At 36.5% G+C, this 19917-nt stretch overlaps 1 protein-coding gene across 3 annotated transcripts in view; it reads left to right on the top strand.

Annotated features, from left to right (window-relative positions):
* The window catches only part of LOC138934043 (serine-rich adhesin for platelets), an 84890-nt gene extending 65669 nt beyond the window's left edge, over window positions 1-19221 (top strand). The window contains exons 1-6 of one of the 3 annotated variants that reach the window (XM_070297423.1): window positions 5593-5825; window positions 8780-8841; window positions 8970-9093; window positions 9821-9989; window positions 11510-12215; window positions 13006-19221. In XM_070297423.1, coding sequence (XP_070153524.1) covers window positions 5630-5825; window positions 8780-8841; window positions 8970-9093; window positions 9821-9989; window positions 11510-12215; window positions 13006-17274 — 5526 coding nt within the window. In that variant the 5' untranslated portion in view covers window positions 5593-5629 and the 3' untranslated portion in view covers window positions 17275-19221. Of the gene's footprint in view, window positions 1-5592; window positions 5826-8779; window positions 8842-8969; window positions 9094-9820; window positions 9990-11509; window positions 12216-13005 lie in introns of those variants that run through there. The other 2 variants (XM_070297425.1, XM_070297426.1) reach the window with 2 other exon arrangements.
* The last annotated feature ends 696 nt before the right edge of the window (window positions 19222-19917 follow it).

Here is a 19917-nt window from a genome sequence, read left to right on the forward strand (position 1 = left end):
AGGGAGGAGGGATCGCGGACGCATCGCGTATATACGATCCTCCGCGCGAAGCTTCGGTTATCCGGCTGTCAATTACGAAATTGAACAAGGCACGAATAACGCGAGTTAAAATATCATTATGTGAAATGCTGTCTCCGATAATCCGTTGTATGAATGAGAGAGACAGGGTAAAAATTATTTTCTGTCATCAAATAAGTAATATATGTTAAATATTTAATATATATTTAACACATTTATTAGGTGTACAACTTTGCTTCCGCTGTTTTCCTATAGATGGCTTTAGCGGTAAGTAGTGATCGAAATAAATAGATCATAGACGTCATGCAATAAACTTGGGCATCTGTCAACATAACCCCATAGAAACATTAGTCGATTTGTGTCCGCATCATAAAGTTATTCTCGATTGAAAATGTCAGTTTACGAGCCAAATTCTCGTCATTTGCGGGAGGTTTTAATTTTCTGCTTCAATATGAAGAAATCTGCGGCTGAGGCTCATCGAATGCTCTCAAATACTTGTGGTGAAGCCGCTATTAGTGAAAGAACGTGTCGTGAGTGGTTTCAACGCTTCAAGAACGGCGATTTTCACGTCGAAGACCGGGCATAGCGGTGGAAGAGAGAAGGTTTTCGAAGATGCAGAATTGGAGGCGTTACTTAATGAAGACTCGAGTCAAAGTCAAAAAGAATTGGCACGATCATTGGGAGTGACTCAACAAGCAATTTCAAAATGCATAACCAGTTTTTTACAATAAAGCCTATATATATATTGATTTTATACAAAATTATTTCAAATTATTATGAAGTTTGCATATTCATTTTGTGTTAAAATATTAATATAAAATATAAATATTAATGTCACCGTTTTGACATGTCCATATTATGTTAAATGAACACAAAAATTTATATTGACCGTTTGGGACATGCGATTTATGTCAAAGTTAAGCCAAATTTTCCAACTGTGTATATACCAAGTCAATGATTACTCAATATTTACCGACGACGCTAAAAACAACGCATTCGCGATTCATTCCTATGAAGGTGCAATTAATATTCGCGGAAAGAAAGGGAAAACGAGCATGAGCGGAATTAATTACCGCGTGCCGGGACTGAGAGGGTTGCGGAAGCTTGCGGGCGAAACGACTTGCCGATTGATTAACCGTTAATTAGCCGCGAATGAGAGAGCGTATAAATTTGCATTTATTCGCTCGGCGATTATTATCGTCGCGCCAACAAAAGAAGCGTATACCTAGACGCTCTTCGGAATCATTTCTCAATACTCGATTGATCCATTTCTCGAACACGCTTACTTTCGATCCCTCTCATCGCCGATCCGCGATGGTCGATATTAATTAGGCTGTTCGCGAAGGTAACCTATGACTTTATGCTTTGTCTAACGCGATCTCCACGCGCCCGCTGCAACAATATTAAATCGATCATCTCTCTAATTAATCTAAGAAATTTATCTCACCATGTGGTCTTGTATTAATGCGATGTGAATATTTTTTTATTTGCCTTTAAAGAAAAATGATCAATTATTTCGCTATCGTTGTTTCAGATTAAAAACATCTGATTAATTGATATGGCAAAACGCATAATAGTTTCATTATATTTTTCTCATATATTTATATAATATATTTTATTATATACTGGGTGGCCCATTTTAATCCATCCGGTCGAATATCTCAAAAACCAAGCCCGGAAGAGAAAAATGTTTCAGACAAAAGTTGTTTGGTTTCGAGGGGGCCATAAGATGGTGACAATGATTTGACCTTGGAAAATCATTTGAAGGTCATGTGAAGGTCAACTTTAAAATCTTAAATGGAAACCCCCATTTTTTATTTAGTATTCTTGTAGCTGACATCGAGAGTTTTCCAAAACATTATAATAAAGTATTTTTTTATTAAGTACTTTTTGAATTATTTTATATTTTAATCTGACATATTTTGATATAAAAAATAAAATATTTCGTAAAATATTCAGTTTTCGATAATTTTACCGTAATACTTCTATGTACAGAATAATAAGACAAATTAATTAGTGCCAAAAAAAAACAAATAATTGTTTAAAAAAATATATTGTAAATAATGTTCTTAAAAACAATTTTTTTTATACTAATTGATTTGTTTCATTATTCTGTACATAGAAGTATTACGGTAAGATTATCGAAAACTAAATATTTTACGAGATATTTTATTTTTTATATCAAAATATGTCAGACTAAAATATAAAATAACTCAAAAAGTATTTTAAAAAAATACTTTATTATAGTGTTTTGGAAAGCTCTCGATATCAGCTATAAGGGTACTAAATAAAAAATGGGGGTTTCCATTTAAGATTTTAAAGTTGACCTTCACATGACCTTCAAATGATTTTCCAAGGTCAAATCATTGTCACCATCTTATGGCTCCCTTGAAGCCACACAACTTTTGTTTGAAACATTTTTCTCTTCCTGGCTTGGTTTTTGAGATATTCGACTGGATGTATTAAAATGGGCCACCCAGTATATTCATATATTCAAATATATAAATATTTATATTTTATTTATTTATTAATATATTTATTCATAACAAAATACCTAAACTCTTCGTAATATTAAAACAATATTTTATCATATTTATTCATATATTGTATTTCAATATATATTTACATATTTATTTATTTATTAATATATTCACATATATTTATTTATAATAAAATGCCTTAATTCTTCGTAAGATTAAAAAATATTAAATCTTATTAATATGGAAGGGAAAAATAGATTCTCACATTTTTTAATTGTCCTTTAAGTTGTCCATTTTGGCAATGTTTATTTTCAAAGACATTGAAATACCATCGTTGTTTTATTTAATTAACAAATTACTCAGGATGAATGACAGATAATCAAATGACACAAAGATCGATGTCACGTGTCATCTCGCATTAAGAAAAGATATTGTACATCGTGCAGGACGGAACATCCGTCCGTTCTCGCGTCTTCTGATGGACTTATGAAATGGTCCACTCTCATCGGGATCATTCCGCGCGTGGATCGACGATACGGAGATAATTTATTGACGAAATCGCGAAGACGAGTAACGAGCCGGCCAAGATCTCTGGCAGAGATCTAAATGTCACGGGATTCACACAGGTATTATGCGCTAAGGGGTTATATCACTGGCGAACGCGCTTCTTCTTCTTCTTCTTCTTCTTCTTCGGGAATTACGCCTCTACGCAGTGTGTGCACGCAGTCTATGCATACCTTATGCGGTGAGAAAAAAAAAGTAAGCAGGCCCGCTTATATATATACATATCTCTGGACTTTTACATCTACCGCACGGCGCGTTACACGATGGCGTTACATGACATCAATTATGTATATTGCAACGGGATTCGTTCCTTTGCACTATGTATGCTATTAAGCGAAAATTGCGATGAACGAAAGCTGGAGTGATTATTATTATTGTGCTGCCGCGATGTGTGCTACGTGGCTTCCGTCGTGTGTTTACATCGCATCGCAGCATCCAGGCACGGCATCAGGGAAATAAAATTCATGATGATGATTAACGACCATGTCGATCGTAACGGTGGAATAAATACGTCTCTTTGTGTATGTACTTCTTATTGTAAACAAAAATAAACAGTTTAAAAAATATACGTATGCAATTATATCATATGAGTTTCATATTGATTGATATAATACGACATCGCGATATATTGCATGCGCATAAATCGTAACAAATCGCTTCTATGCCTGGCTTTTTCGGATTGAATTAACATTCTCTCATAAAAATTATGAATATTTTTATATTTTATTACAATTATTTATAATTTCTATATATTTTTTATAGATTGAAAATAATTTGAATAAGAGATGGAAAGACTTGCTTTATTTTTTTTTTTGAAATTATAATAAATTCCTTTTTTTATACTTAAATTAAATTATTAATTTGCAATAATAATATATACGCGCATACATTTGTCAACAATAGTTCCTTGACAGATCGAATTAATATTCTTTCACATATATTTGTTTTTATTGCAATTATTTTTAATTTCTATAATATATATATATATACTTTTTTTTCTCAGATTTAAAATATTTTAAATAATAATTTAAAAATAATTTAAATAAAAGATAGAATTATTTGCTTTATTTCCTTTTTTGAAATTATAATAGATTCTCTTCTTTATAATTTAAATTAAATTAAATTCTCGTTATTCTGTACACAAAAGTATTATGGTAAGATTATCGAAAACTGAATATTTTACGAAATATTTTATTTTTTATATCAAAATATGTCAGATTAAAATATAAACTAACTCAAAAAGTATTTTATGAAAAAATACTTTCTTATAGTGTTTCGGAAAGCTCACGACATAAGCTATAAGAATATGCAATAAAAAATAGGGGGTTCTATTTAAGAAATAAAAAGTGTCCTTGACTTGACCTTAACGATGCCATCCAAGGTCAAACCAATGACACTATCTTATGTTCCCCTTAAAACCATACAATTTTTGTTGAAAACGTCTTTCTCTAAAATGCTTAGTCTTTCAAAGAAAAGGGATGTACTAGGAGTGGTCTAGGACACCCTGTATATACAGGGTGTCCCATTTTAAATTACCCACTCAAATATCTCAGAAACACTGCGTTAAATCGAAAAATGTTTCAAACAAAAGTTGTGTGGCTTCAAGGGAGCCATAAGATGGTGACAATGATTTGACCTTGGAAAATCATTTGAAGGTCATGTGAAGGTCAACTTTAAAATCTTAAATGGAAACCCCCATTTTTTATTTAGTATTCTTGTAGCTGACATCAAGAGCTTTCCAAAATGCTATAATAAAGTATATTTTTATTAAGTACTTTATGAGTTATTTTATATTTTAATCTGACATATTTTGATATAATTATTAAATATCTCTAATATCTAAAATATTTAGTTTTCGACAATCTTACCGTAACACTTCTATGTATATTAAATGTATATAATTCTATGTATTTATATGTATATTGTACAGAATAATGAGACAAATTAATTAGTATAAAAAAAAAAAATTGTTTTTAAGAAAATTATTTACAATGTATTTTTTTAAACAATTATTTGTTTTTTTTGGCACTAATTAATTTGTCCTATTATTCTGTACATAGAAGTATTACGGTAAAATTATCGAAAACTGAATATTTTACGAAATATTTTATTTGTTATATCAAAATATGTCAGACTAAAATATAAAATAACTCAAAAAGTACTTAATGAAAAAATACTTTGTTATAGTGTTTTGGAAAGCTCTCGATGTCAGCTACAAGAATACTAAATAAAAAATAGTGGTTTCCATTTAAGATTTTAAAGTTGACCTTCACATGATCTTCAAATGATTTTTTCAAGGTCAAATCGTTGTCACCATCTTATGGCCCCCTTGAAGCCACACAACTTTTGTTTGAAACATTTTTCGATTTAACGCAGTGTTTTTGAGATATTTGAGTGAATCCTTTAAAATGGGACACCCTGTATATATATAAGCAAGAAAAGAATTTACAGCAAGAAAGAAAATTCTATTTATTTCCATTTTTAAAGTCAAATTATTCTCTGCGATATGCATATATCAGAACAGAATATGCCAATCATAATCCTTGAAAAATATCAATCGCGTAAGAATGATTGGAACTCTTATATTTAATAAAATTATTAAACATCTTCATTGCCATACTCCTGATTCGAATGACATCGACGAGGATAAATATTCTTTCACCTCGAGAAAGCTATGCAGTATTATTAACGACGCTGGCCGCGGTGAAACTGATGGAAACCAACGTCGCATGGCGTCGCGGTCAGACGATCGTCGAACGAAAGGTCAGCATATGTAAAAAATAATTGACGAAGCATCCGACGAGAGAGTACCTTAACTACCGTGCCGTTGTTTTTGTTTCACGCCGGCTTACATCATTTCTCTCTCTCTCTCTCTCTCTCTCTCTCTCTCTCTCTCTCTTTCATTTCTCTTTGCCTTTTTATCGAAATTATTACATAATCGAAAGTATCGAGATTAAGTACGCGGAATATATTTTACAAACGTCACTCGGTGAAAGGTCTCTGTTCGTCTTTGCGCACATAGAAATTAAAAGCTGCACGTAAGTTATCGAGTCCGATAGTTCTCGGCACGTTTGACAGAAACGGCCGCGACATATTGCGATCAAGCGTATTGTCAAGCACGACACCGCCAACAGGTGTACGACTTATGCGCCTGTAAGATAGTCGAATTGTGGAATGGACGAAACTAAACGTTCGGTTGGAAATAATTGGGAGACTATGTTGTAGCTCATTTATAAAAAAAGCCTGCATCTAAATATTAGAGAGTATGTATTATTTAGATAATTATTTAATATCTGATATTTTATTATATTTTATAAATATCTAATATTTACTGTCAGTGACTAAAAATTATTTTCTTTCTCAACTATTATCGTACGTGTATATTTATAAATGTATTTACTGTACTATACTTTTACGTCGAAGTGTTATTAATAAAGCGTTATGCTCCACAAATCAATTATACAGTCGTGTTATATAAATGCCTATTGATGAAAAATACGAATTGCAATTTGAATGATCAAAGAATTATTAGCGAGCTGTAATTGAATACGGGACAGAGTCAGCGTGACGAATATAATTTAATCTGACGATAACAATTAACACCTGTCTGTGGCGCGTGTTAGATAAGCGAGGTGAAAGTTTGTCTATTCTAGTATCTTATTACTTTTTGATTACATTTTGTCTTGTCGATTTTTTTTTTTTTTTTTTTTTGCGAGGCTTCTCTAATATTCAGTAAAAACGAAGAAAGACATTTTATTGTGAATAATGCAAAATATATGTTTGCTTTTAAATACAAATGCTGCTACATTTTTAAATTCAGCCTAATTTCAAGCCCATCCTAATTCATTTTTAATTCATCTTTATTCATTTAACCACGTCTCATTAATCTCTGTCTGACTTAATGTAATTTTTTTCTTTATATATATATATATATACTCTAATCGCGTTTACGTAACGTTACATTTACACGGAATTACGTTATACGTATATATATATATATATATATATAACGGTAGCCAATCGAAATTACAAACTCGAATTTCTGGAGCATTAACCTATCATCGATGCGTGACGATAGCTATGCATAATTATAGTGCAAGCGGGGGGTTCACAGGGAACCCTGGTCCTACGATTGCACAACCGCATAAATTACTGTCATTAATTACGGCTGTGCCGAATGAGACACATGGTGGAGAGCAGGATTTTATCTTTTGAAAAGAATAATTTATCTTTTATTATTTTTTACATTGATATATAATAATACGTATTATATATGATTGGATTTAAATATCTCCGCAAATATAACACGACAGAACATATTTTAAGTTCTGGAATAAATTATAAATATAATACTAACGGTAAATGTGCAACGAAAGGTTACATCTCACCGATTTTATCGTTATTTAAATGTATGTTGTATAGGGGAGGTTCTCCTGAATAATACCCCGCTAGAAAAAAGTGGGGGAAAGCATTCGTCTAGAAGACATAATGAATTGAAATTTCACAATTTTAATGCTTTTCTTTGAAGTATTATAAAATAAAATTAGGAACAGAGTGATATCTGTGTACATTTAATTTCTTGCAAAAGACGTAGAAAATGTTTTTGTTTACATTTACGAGATAAGTACAGGGTCATAGATGGCGTAACGTAATCGAAACCAAATTTTAGTTTCAAATCAGAAATAGGTTTGTGGGTTAGGTTATATCTTCCGGAAGTGGAGCCCCCCCCCCCCTCGTAGGGGGAGGGGACCCACTGCATCTACGCATATACTTTCCCATCCACACAACAATTGTAGGGTGGATCTCGCTTTGCGTTGTAAAGTATATACGTGGACGCAGTGGATGCCGCCCCCCCCCCCCGCCCCCCTCTACGGAGGAGGTTCCACTTCCGAAAGATATAACCTAACCCAAACTCATTTTCAATTTTAAAAGTAAAATTGAAGATATGACTCAAAAATTCATGTAGTCGCATATTGAAAGCTGTTAACGAACCGCGAGAAATAGGTGAAAATCGATTATTGACAAAATATCTATGATCATGTACCTATCTCGTAAATGTAAACAAATACTTTTTTTATGTCTACCCTACAACAAATACAACGTACACTAAACTTTACTTTTCCTTATATCACTTTATAATACCCGAGAAAAAGCATTAAAACTGTGAAAGTTTAATTTGTCATATCTTCGAAACGAATTCTTTCTCCCACTTTTTTTTTTTACAGCGAATTATTCAGGAGAACTTCCCCTACAACATATCCAAGTAGCGATAAAATCGGTGAGGAATAACCTTTTATGCGTATTTACCAAAATTTTAATATAAAAAAATATTTATTGGAAAATACAAAGTTATTTATTAAAATAAGGAAAATCTGTGTTTTTGAAACAAGCAATTAAAAATTAAAAATTAAAGGAAATGATTTAGTATAATAATAAAAACAAATTCTCTTTACTCTTTTCTAAAAAATTCTTGTTTATTTGCAAATAAACAAAGTATGTTCTTAGTTTATATTTTATTAATTCAAATATATTTTCTGCTTGATTGAAATAACCAATCCAAGTATTAAAATAAATAATTTTTTTAAATAAAAAAAAAAAATTGTTTTTGGATTTAGTACATTTTTTTTTTAGTGTAATCTTTTGAATTTTTTATATCTATAACAGCGTAATGTAAATTTATGTTCCCTCATATCTCTTTTCTTTTTTTTGTTTTTCAGTTTTCGTGTCGATCCTCAATTTTCATCATGGCCGTTTGTTATGCAGCGCGGGGGAACCTGGCGTAAGTGCCTGTAAAACTAATTTAATCGAAAGTATAAAACCATATTTACTTAAATCATTTTCTTGACTCGTCGCGATGAATAGCTGAATTTTCTCTTCTCTAACTCGCCGGATTTTTGATTTTTTAAGTATCTGGACTTCGACAACCTGCCGGAGACGAACTTCTCGTGTCAAGGAAAGGTGATTGGTGGATACTACGCAGATGTCGAAGCGGGCTGTCAAATGTTTCACGTGTGCACCATCGGCCAGAAAGGTAGCTTTGCATTATAAAGGCGGGATTCTCAATATACAAATGTCAAAATCTACGGAATAAAAATCTCGATGATAAAGAAAATGTCGCTTTTAAATCATATTAATTCTGCATTCACCGCTTTCATTCGGCAGAAAAGTAACGAACGTTAATTCCAGTCAACGAGTTTAAATTCTCGACATTGTGGATTCGCGGAGAACGGACTCCTTCTCGTGACGAGTCAAAGCCAGACCCTTAGGTTAGGTCAGTAAACGTTCCTCGACGACCGTGACATTCTCGTTGCAAAGCGTTCTCCCCATTGATTACAAAACTTCGACGGGACCTTCGGCCGGACTTTTCGATACGATCTATTTATCATCGATACGCGCGTTGACCTTAAACTGGTTCGCGGCCGTTATTAATTATTGTTTTTAATTCTAATTTACCGGATCTGAGTCCGTGACAAGTCCAGATCGACTCTTAGCCGGAGATGCAAAAGGATCTGAATCCGATCGTTTGTCGTGATACGTAAACGCTTGACATATAAAACGATTTGCATAATTACCTGTATAAGACGGATTTTATGGATTGGATCGCGAGGTGAACGCGACGTGTGTAATTTTATCTGGGAGTTCGGAGATCAAATCAATCTTTGAAATGGCACAAGTGTCTCAATAAAATTTTAACGATGAACGCACTCCAAAGATTCCAGAGTATCCCCAAATAATGATACCCTCTTCTTCACCGTGAGATCTGGTTTCAGACGAGATCATGGATATAAAGTTCCTCTGTCTGAATGGGACCGTCTTCGACCAGGAAACCAGAGTCTGCGAGAGGGTCGACGAGGTCGATTGCAGTAAAAGCGAGAGATTCTACAATCTGAATCTGGAGCTCTACGGCAATAACGCCGTGACGCTCAGGTAAAAGGCCAGATTGCAATCTACGCACCCTCTTTCCATTTTATAAATTAATTTTTCTGGTAAATTACATAATTGGAAAATTTGGCTTAAATTTAACATATATCTCAAACGGTCCGCACAAATCTTTATATCAATTTAACATAATATGGATATGTCAAACGGTGATTAATATGACTAATATTGTTAATATTTCAACAAAATGCAAACTTTACAGTAATCTGAAAAAAAATTTTATATAAAATTAACATATTTTTTATGATAAAATTAACTTGGAAAAAAATTATCGACGGTCTGTAGTCACTCTCATTTCTATTGTAGAATAAAATCGACATTTTTCCTGTAAATTTTAGCAGATAAATCCTGTCACCTAAAGTACGGACCATATCTATTATGTAAAATTAAAAATATGTGCGCATTGTGTTATTTTTACATTTTTTTCAAATGCTTTAATAATTTAACATCTGAGTTCAATTAACACAACAGCAATATGCAAATATCTTATATGTTTATATGTTAAATTAACATATAAAAGTGTTAAATATTTAACATCAAAATTTTTACCGTTATATTGTTTAACAAAGAAACATCAATTTTCCAACTGTGTAACATTCTGTATATGTATTATCATCATTGCATTAAAAAAAAAAATATCTTGCTTGGATTTCGTTGCTACATTTTTTTCGCTTCGTTTCGTTTATGCAATATATCCGAAGCAACGCCTAGAGATATAATCGCATAATTTGATGCGGTGAAAAAAAATACGGGACACGCTTTTAAAGTCTCTTTCAGCATTTCAATTCGTGCAATTCGGGTATGCACTTTTTCGCGAGTACTTATATATCTTAGACGAGTCGGACGTACGGTACAAAATTGCGGGCTATAAAAGGCATGCCCATAGCTCGAGCATCCATAAATACTTTACTGGCTTTTCTTCACTCGCGGCCGGTATCTCAGGAATGCGCCAGAATCCTCTCCTCTCGCGCCGACTGAACTGAAATATATACAATATATATGCAGATGAAAATTATAACGATTAACTGTCACGGTGACGAAATTTATACTCTCCGTTCGACGACACAGCTGCTTAATCATTGACGGCCGTCTATTTTTAGCCAAAGTAAATCTCGTTTCCCACGCGGTTCGTTTTACCTTGTTTATTTGCGCGTCTGCGAGTTTATACGGTTAACATCGTTATTATCATCCTTCAGTGTCATCCGACGATAAACGGTCGTTACCTGGAAGCGGTTATCTCGTAACCGAACGCGCACGCGAGTGTGCGAGAAGCTCAGAAATGCGTCGAGATTTCTGCTTGCCGCGACATTCTGGCGCGTCTTTGTTGCCGCTAACGTTGACAATATCTTTTCCGAATAATATACGACGAAAAAATAGATCAAGATTTATTCCGCGTTTTAAGATACTTCAAATCGCAGCCTGTAGATCGCTCACAGCGCACCGCGCGAAATATAATGACTGGTTTCTTAAGCTTCTTATCCGCTTTTTATCCTTTTACCTGCCCGCAGCCTTCACGAGAACGATGATGCCGACGCCGAGGACGATCTTACGGATCGCCCAGTGGAGGGCGATCATCAGGCACGAACGACCTCGGCGCGACCCAGCACAACTTCGACCACCTCCAGCCCCACGACTACGTCTCATCCCAGTAAGTCGTCGTCCACCACCGTCGCGAGCGGTCCCTTCCAACATCCGTCCGGTTATCCGCAGCACTATCAGCCCCAGCCGCCATTCCCGCAAGTCCATACGAGCCAGTCCAAATCATTGTACGATGACAAAAACGGCGGCTATCATCATCAGTACATCTTTCACAACGGTGGCGAGCGCGTCAGCAATCAAGCCACATCATATCAGCTGTTCAGCAGTCAGGGTGTTGTCAGCTCGACGACACCGTCCCCGCAGATCCATCCGCAGATCAGATATAGCTCGACAGTGGGTCCATCGCCGCAGATCATTCAACATAACGAACCGTCAACCGTGACGCCGCTATATCACTCTACGTCCTCCGCCACGATACAGACTCTGCTTAACAGTAACGCCAACAGCCCGGCGGTCTTGATCAACCCTCTCTTTCACAATCACGGCATCGCGAGCACTACCGAACAGTTCGCCGTGCACAGCAACAATCCACGCGAGACCGCCGACTATCGCGACGAGGATGAGCGTGAAGATATAAGGCCATTGGAGGTGATACAGCCGACTAATAAGGGAAAGGTAGAGCATGCGTTTCAATAATTCTCTTTGATCGTTGCAGTCGATTTAAATTTTAAAGATTTTTTATTGTTACAGTCGACTCAAAAATTTTGAAGAGATTTTTCTCTTGTTGAAATTTAAATTAAATATTTTGATATAAAAGAGTATTCTCTCTCAAGCGATATATAATAATCAATTAAACAAGGTCTTCAAAAGAAAGGGTTCAAGGCTTTAAGAGCAGATAGTACTTACGAAATGAAAGAAAAAAGTTCTAATAAACATAAATCGAAAAATTGATATTATCGGAATTATGAACAATTCTTCAACAACGGATTTCCTTACAATATTTTCATTCAAAAAAAGAATTTGTTTGTCCAAAGAAAAAAGAAGAATTCTTCAAACTCCAGAGTTTACAGAAGACTTTCTCTGTTTTCCTCCCATTTTTATTTTCCTTACATTTTCGTAGAGAGAACAGAATTGTAAACTCTTTCAAAAATTCTCGACATTGTTTCAACTATTTGACATACGTTATAAAGCGTATAAATGGAAGAAGGATACATAATATTTGTTTTCATGCGGCGCGAAAACATGAGAAACGAGCAAGTCTCTTGCTTTAACCAAAATGAAGGAGCTTAACCTCAGGTTAAATTAGGTTGACATTAATATTAATTTTTTAATTCATGTTTATTAAGACTTTCTTCTTCTATTTTGTAAGTACTATCTGCCCTTAAAGTCCTGATTTCTTTCTTTAACATCCTATATGTGAAGAAGAGAAAATAAGAGAAGAAAATTCGTATCACTTTTATTTTAGGTGTCCAAGTTAACGATATCTCCGGTTCCGAGCCTGCAAGAGTCGTCTCGCACGGTGCAAACGAAGGCGAGTCAAACGTCGCAGCAGCAGAGGATATCCGACAACTTTCTGCCGATGTCCCCGGCCAGCATCGAGACGACTGTCAGATCGTTTTACCCGACGCCGAGACCTTCGCCAAAACCCTCGCAATCGGTCGTTCATCAGTCGGTTATCCAACGAGGGGGCATTCACCGGGTGAATTCGCCAAGCGTGACGGTGCCGCAGCTTAAGCCTCATCAGATTACTATAAATCTACCACCACCAGATATTCAGAAGATCGTGCAGAGTCCATCGCCGCTGTTGCCGTCGCAATCGCGGGTGATCGTCACGGCAAAAGCGAGCGTGAGCGACGAGTCCGGCAGACCTTTGAACACCACGCAATTGGTGACGTTGCCGTTGCCGACGATACCGGCTAGCTATGATGACTACAAGGAGGGCGACGAGTCTTTCGATCCATTTTATCGCGACGTTCCAAAGATACCCAAGAATCGTCAGGTGGCGAGAGACGCAACGGAGCGATTCTCGCGTAGAAAACGATCAATTCACGGTCAATTCTATCATTTGATCAACGACGCGAATAGTCGGGACGGAGATTTTAAAGCGATACGAAAAAGCGAATCGCATAAGAACGAGGATAAAGCGACGAGCGTGGAAGATACGCCGCGTACCGAGATCGGAGATTTCCGGGCTATTAGGGAGAATCTGATGAAGTTTAGAGATATTCTATTCAGCGACGAAGCAGATGAGGATGCTTATCGCAATACTGCTGATGAGATTGAAAATACTACTAAACACGTCGCGAAAGATAGCGAGATTCTCGAAACAAAGGATATCGCGATAGAAAAGATAGATGATTTAGAAGATTTAAAGACAGATGCTTCGAAACATTTAATGCTAAATGAAGAAGTAGACGAGAAAGAAGAAAATAAAAAGTTGAAAGAAGAAGATAAAGAAGCATACGAGAAAGAAGAAGATAAAAGATTGAAAGAAGAAGATAAAAAAGCAGACAAGAATGAAGATAAAAAATCGAGTCATGAAGATTTATCTTCAAACGTTGAAACTAATGCTGAAAAATTGTTGGACAAGAGAAAACATATTAAAAATACGTTGGAATCAAAGCCTAAATTAAAATTCGAAACTAATGTTGAATTTACAAGTGCTCGTTTGGAAGAAAACAAATCTCCGAAAGATGATATAGACGTAATAATACTTGATTCCGACAATGATTTTAAGATGAAAGTTACGAATTCCGATGTCAAAACATCCAAGATTGACGTTCCTCTCGAGATTATTATTGAGGAAGAAAGTAAATCCAACTTGCACAATCCATCGGAGACTGATAAAGAATTTAAAGATAACGGACAACTGCCAAGATACTTGACAAAGGACGAATCGGAAAAACGATCAAGCTTCAAAACTGACGAAGAGAAACAATTGGGAGTTCCACGAGAAACAACCGAGCAAAAAACCTCCAAGGATTCTAGAGAAGAAAAGTCTGGTTTGAGAAGGAATATTTCTCAAGCGAGATCTTCGAGGAGACGTTTATCTTCAAAAATAAAGCAGCAAAAAACAAACAATGTCGAACTGACGGAGACAATTCGGCAGAAAGAAAAAATTGATAAAACGACTACTACTATTACTAGTATCATTACTACTACATCCACTACCCCATTTATTGTACCCCTCGAGACGAAAGTTACGGAGCAAATCGACAGCCACGTTTTCGGAGGATCAGAATCGCAAACTTCTAAAGAAGTAGACACGAGGGCGATTGGTCAACGCGACGCGACATATTTGAAGAGTTTGCGAGACAGCAAGAGCAACGACGTTGAAAGAGATAAAGAGATTGAGCGATCGTTTGATCATCAAATTATGGAGGAGAGCGTAAAAGATTCAGAGCGGCATGTCGATAAATCTGAAGAAAAAGTGGAGCAGAAAATCGAATACACTAGTTTAGAAGATACAAACTTTACCGAGAATCCGCAAAGCGCAGTCGAAACGGAATCGATGGAAGTTAGCCACGTTTCAGAAGAGAAAAAGTCCAACGAAGAATTCTTCTCGAGAGAATACGAAACTTCGGACAACGACGAATCCAACGCGAATACGAAAGAGGAGAAGCTGGAAGTGAGCTCAGAAGAGACACCCAACAAGATTTCATCTCACGAAGCCGCGATTTCTTCTCGCGAGGATGATTCCATAGAGTCGTTTTATCGCGAAGAATCGAGCGAGAAAATAAGTGCTGATGATTCGAACGAAGAGGAATATTCAACTATAAAAAACAGCCAAGAGACAGATTACAAAGAATTAAACGAGTATCCGGATATAATAGATTCGTCTGCGGAAAATTCGCGTGACCAGGAAAATTATAGAGAATCAGAGAATACCGAAGAATATACAACGTCCATTGATTACGCAAACTCCGAGGAATACAACGATTTTCCGGAGGACGTTACGGGTTCGACCGAAGACACTGAAGGCAGCACCGAAGGTATTTTAAAATTCACGGACGAATTACCGACATCGTATGATGGGAACAACGAGGCGGAGACAAAGAGAACGTTGGAATCCGACGATGCGCATGATTATATCGATGACAATTACGAGCCGGAAAATTACAAAGAGATGGAAACTGTGACTGAATCGAATGATTCTAAGGAAGGGGAAATGGAGGAGATAGACGGAGAAAAGGGAGACGCAGCGTCGAAGGATCTCGAAACACATCAGAGTGACGATGAAACGGAAACGCAGACGGAACATGCGGAAGAGGATATCACGGAAATGACGAGTCTCGAAGAAGTCACAAATATTGCCACAATTTTGTCGACTGCTGCAACAGCATCCAACACGACAGTGTCTACCACAACGATGTCGTCGACGAGTACAACAACTACGACTACGACTACGACTACGACTACGACTACCCCTCGACCGACGACTACCACTACTCGTCCCACATCATCGAAACTCTTCAAACCCGTAGGGAACAGAAGAATTTACGCTTACACACCGCCTACGACGACCCCGATTCCAGTCGTAATTAAATCGAGGATGGGTCTGTTTAATCCGAAACCGGCAAAACCGCCCAAGTCCTACAACGATTTGGCGCCAAAGCCGGTAATCAGGAAGCTCGCTTTGACACGCAAACCTATTACCACCACCGCGGCTACTATTGCGATTACTACTACGGAGAAGCTGAATACGGAAAGTCCGAAGAAAGAAACGACGGGGCCCATAACAACAATGGCGATGCCAACTATGATGACGACGACGACAGAGTCTGGCAGAAGCGAGGAGAACGTTCTCGAGAGTAAATTGGAGACGAACGAATCCATATCCGTTGATCCCACCGCGAAGAGCGATCAGATAAACAAGCAGGATCAACTCTCGAGTCCAAACGAGCAAAATTCCCCCGTTAACTCTTCGAAGGATGCTGATTCACGGATCTCGACCAAAGAGATCGAGACCTCTACTCTCTTGTCTAGACTGACTATCCTTGCGTCGTCCTCTGTTGAACAGACAACGATAAATGTGAAAATGGAACCCCAGAAAACTACGGAAAGAGTCGATATTTCCGCGACGACCTCTCTGCATCTGACGACCTTGCCCCTTGAAAAGTCATATACCGAATACAGCGAGACGAGTACCGACAAGTATCCCGAAGAAGCGGAGACCACGATAACTTCCACCAAAAACCACCAACAATACGTTACCGAAACTTCTTCGGTTTTCGCCGAACAATCGACACCAGTTTCGACGATTCCGACTTCGATTATATCGACCTCGACGATTCTAACCTCAACGATTCCGATCTCGACGAATCCGACCTCGACGACTCCGACCTCGATTATATCGACCTCCACGATTCCGATTTCGACGATCCCGACCTCGATTATTTCGACCTCAACGATTCCGACCTCAACGACCGTCCAGCTTGAAGCTGAAGACGCCGATTCTGTCGCAACGACAGAATCCGCGATCCATCGGCCGAGCGGCCGAAAGTTCGCAGTATCGCGGAAGCACGCGAGCTTCAATTGCCTGGAGAAGGAGATGTATCGCTTCTACGGCGACGCTAGGGACTGTCGATTGTTCCACTATTGCTCGCCCGGTTTCACCGCGCGTCAGGTGCTGGACTTCCGGTTCGTATGCGAAGAGGACACGACGTTCGACGAGGAGACGCAGAGCTGCCGTCACGATGTGCGTAATCGGAACTGCCGGAATCGGTCCTGGTGAGAGTCGTGTCTCCTTCCCTTCCCGCCTTCGAAGCTTCCTCGACACTCTCGATCCCGTTGATTTTGGTAATTCGTGAATCCTTCATAGGACTCTCCGTAGTGTATTTATAATTCTTCTTTTTTTTTTTTAACACGTAGTACACGTAAGCATATACCCCTCGAAGAAGAAGAGGGAGGAATACCCCTCTTCTTCTAAGCCCCATTGCCATAGCGCCCCTCGCGCTGGATTCACACTTATTAAAGTTAATGTCGATTCAATCGGCTCGCGATTGCTGATTGGATCAGATGAGAAGTGAGGAAGTGCGTCACGCGTCGGTGCAGCTGATTTGCGTGCGTGCACCTGTCAAACAATCGCACGGCACTGTTAGCGTTTAAGTGAGAGAGCGAAGAATAATCGGTTCCTACATCGTTCCCGAGAGGCACGAGAGAGAGACTTTAAGCGAAGACATTACGATCGCACACGATCGTAAAGTAGTTCTTCTCATCCTTTTCACGCGATTGATTTAATGACGCGCGAAGTTTGTAAACACGTTGCCGAATATTGCCGAGGATATCTACGCCCACGATTACTCTCGTTACTCTTAGCACCTCGCTCGATAGCGCGATATTTATATTGACGTTTTCCGGAAGTAGCTGCCTTTTTCCCGATCAAAGAGATAATTTTATTTGATATCGATAAAATGTTAAATATATTTTTGATAAAACATACGCGCTTCTGCATCCAGGTCAACTCTCGTCATGGATCAATAATTAGAATGTGTGTAATATGCGTTTAAAAATGTATGAAAAGATTTTTAATTAAAATATCTTGACACAGAATACTATCTGCTTTTGATAAATATTTTATATAAAGTTTTATTTCATATATGTAATTAATTTTCCTTTTTTATATGAAATTTTTTCATAAAATTTTATTTTATATATATAATTAATATTATTTTAATTGTCGCGTATAAAATGTGCCTACGAATAAAATATCGCAGATATAAACGTTCATCTACGTTTGTTCTACTTGTATCAATTTCTTGAAATCAACTTCTCGTAGTACCAAAAAGTGCAATAAGACGTAACATCGTTGCTCAAGCATCTTTTAGATATGAATTTAGCTTGATAAAACATAGATATCTCGAAATAACGAGCGTGCAAAACGCGTAGTCGATTCAACAAATGCGTTACAACGTTACATATATGTAAGAAAATCGAAGAAAGAAAGATTGCGATTTACAGTTCGCAATTCATGTTAAAATATGCGTATATTTGATAATATTCACTTTAATATTCGGCATGTATCGTAAAAAAAAAACGCTGATCGCAACAAAGAATTTGAGTAATTTTTCATATGTTTGACAATTTCCTACTATTGACTAACGCGCTTAAAGGCCCGTCTACAATATGAGTAAGAGTAGAAGTAAGAGAGTAGGAGTAAGATTTTTGGCGTAAGCTGCTTACGCGGGCTCCGTCCACAATACGATAGAGTAAACGTAACGAAACCTAACCTAACCAAGCAGTACTTCTCGAGTGACCATTTTCCTCCTGCGCTCTGATTGGCCGAGCGTAGCGTAAAGAGGTGTAGCAGAAGTAGGAAATAAAAATTATTTATTTCCTTTACGCCCTTACTCCAGCTCACTTAAACCGGAAGTAGCCCTCTTACACCTACTCTTACTTCTTACGCCAGGCTTACTCCACGTATTGTAGACGACGCTTTAATTGTGAGTGAAAATGAGTGCGCCTCAGCCGTAGATAAATATATATTATTACGGATTCCCTTTCTTTTTTATTTCGAACCATCCAGCGATTTAGATAGAATCTAGGAAATTCATGAGTGTCGCCGAAACGAGCGTGTGACTCGTTGATAATTTTCATATATGTATACCATATATTGCGTGCGCGCAACGACGAATAATATTCGAGAAAAATTATAGCCACTATATTTTGTAAGCATTTGTACTATGTCAATAATAATTGTATATTCTATACGCATACGTGTGTGTATGTGTGATATTCATTTTATCTTTCATCAATTCTTATCCTGTGCTTCCTTTTTCTTGCATATGCATTAGAGAAAAATTTAAGATATTCTTTGTAATATCCTTATCTTTATCGATTATTTTCTCTAAAATATGATATTCTATTAAAGTCTAAAAATTAAAAAAAAAAAAAAAGAAAATGTTTTCTAAATAAACTTTGTTGTTTCAAAAGTTTATCGTTTTGAGAAGAAAAACTTCTATCCGGCGTTTTTTAATTTTCAGTTGTTAAATATATCATAAAATAATACAATTTGTTGAAGATGAGACGTAATGTTAAAGTGTAAAAGATTTTATATATAATTGTTAAAAATATACCAAATTTAGTATAAAATGTATATATATATATATATTGTATTAAAATATTTAACAAATATCATTAAAACACTAAATTCAAAATTTTAATATTATATATAACTATATCAATGTGACATTGCATTTCAGTTGTAAAAATATCCTTATGCGAGATGTGTTTATTGATATGTAGAAGAGGAGGACTGGAGTATTTCTTTTTATTAAAAGTTTTACAATTCTATATTAAATACATATACTTAAGAGATGAAACAAAATTTATACATTAATATATACATTGCGGCATCAACTCGTGTATGTGTATGATT

This window comes from Polyergus mexicanus, unplaced genomic scaffold, assembly GCF_030449975.1.
Source record: "Polyergus mexicanus isolate NDT 795.1 unplaced genomic scaffold, iyPolMexi1.0 SCAF_6, whole genome shotgun sequence".
NCBI classification, from domain to species: domain Eukaryota; kingdom Metazoa; phylum Arthropoda; class Insecta; order Hymenoptera; family Formicidae; genus Polyergus; species Polyergus mexicanus.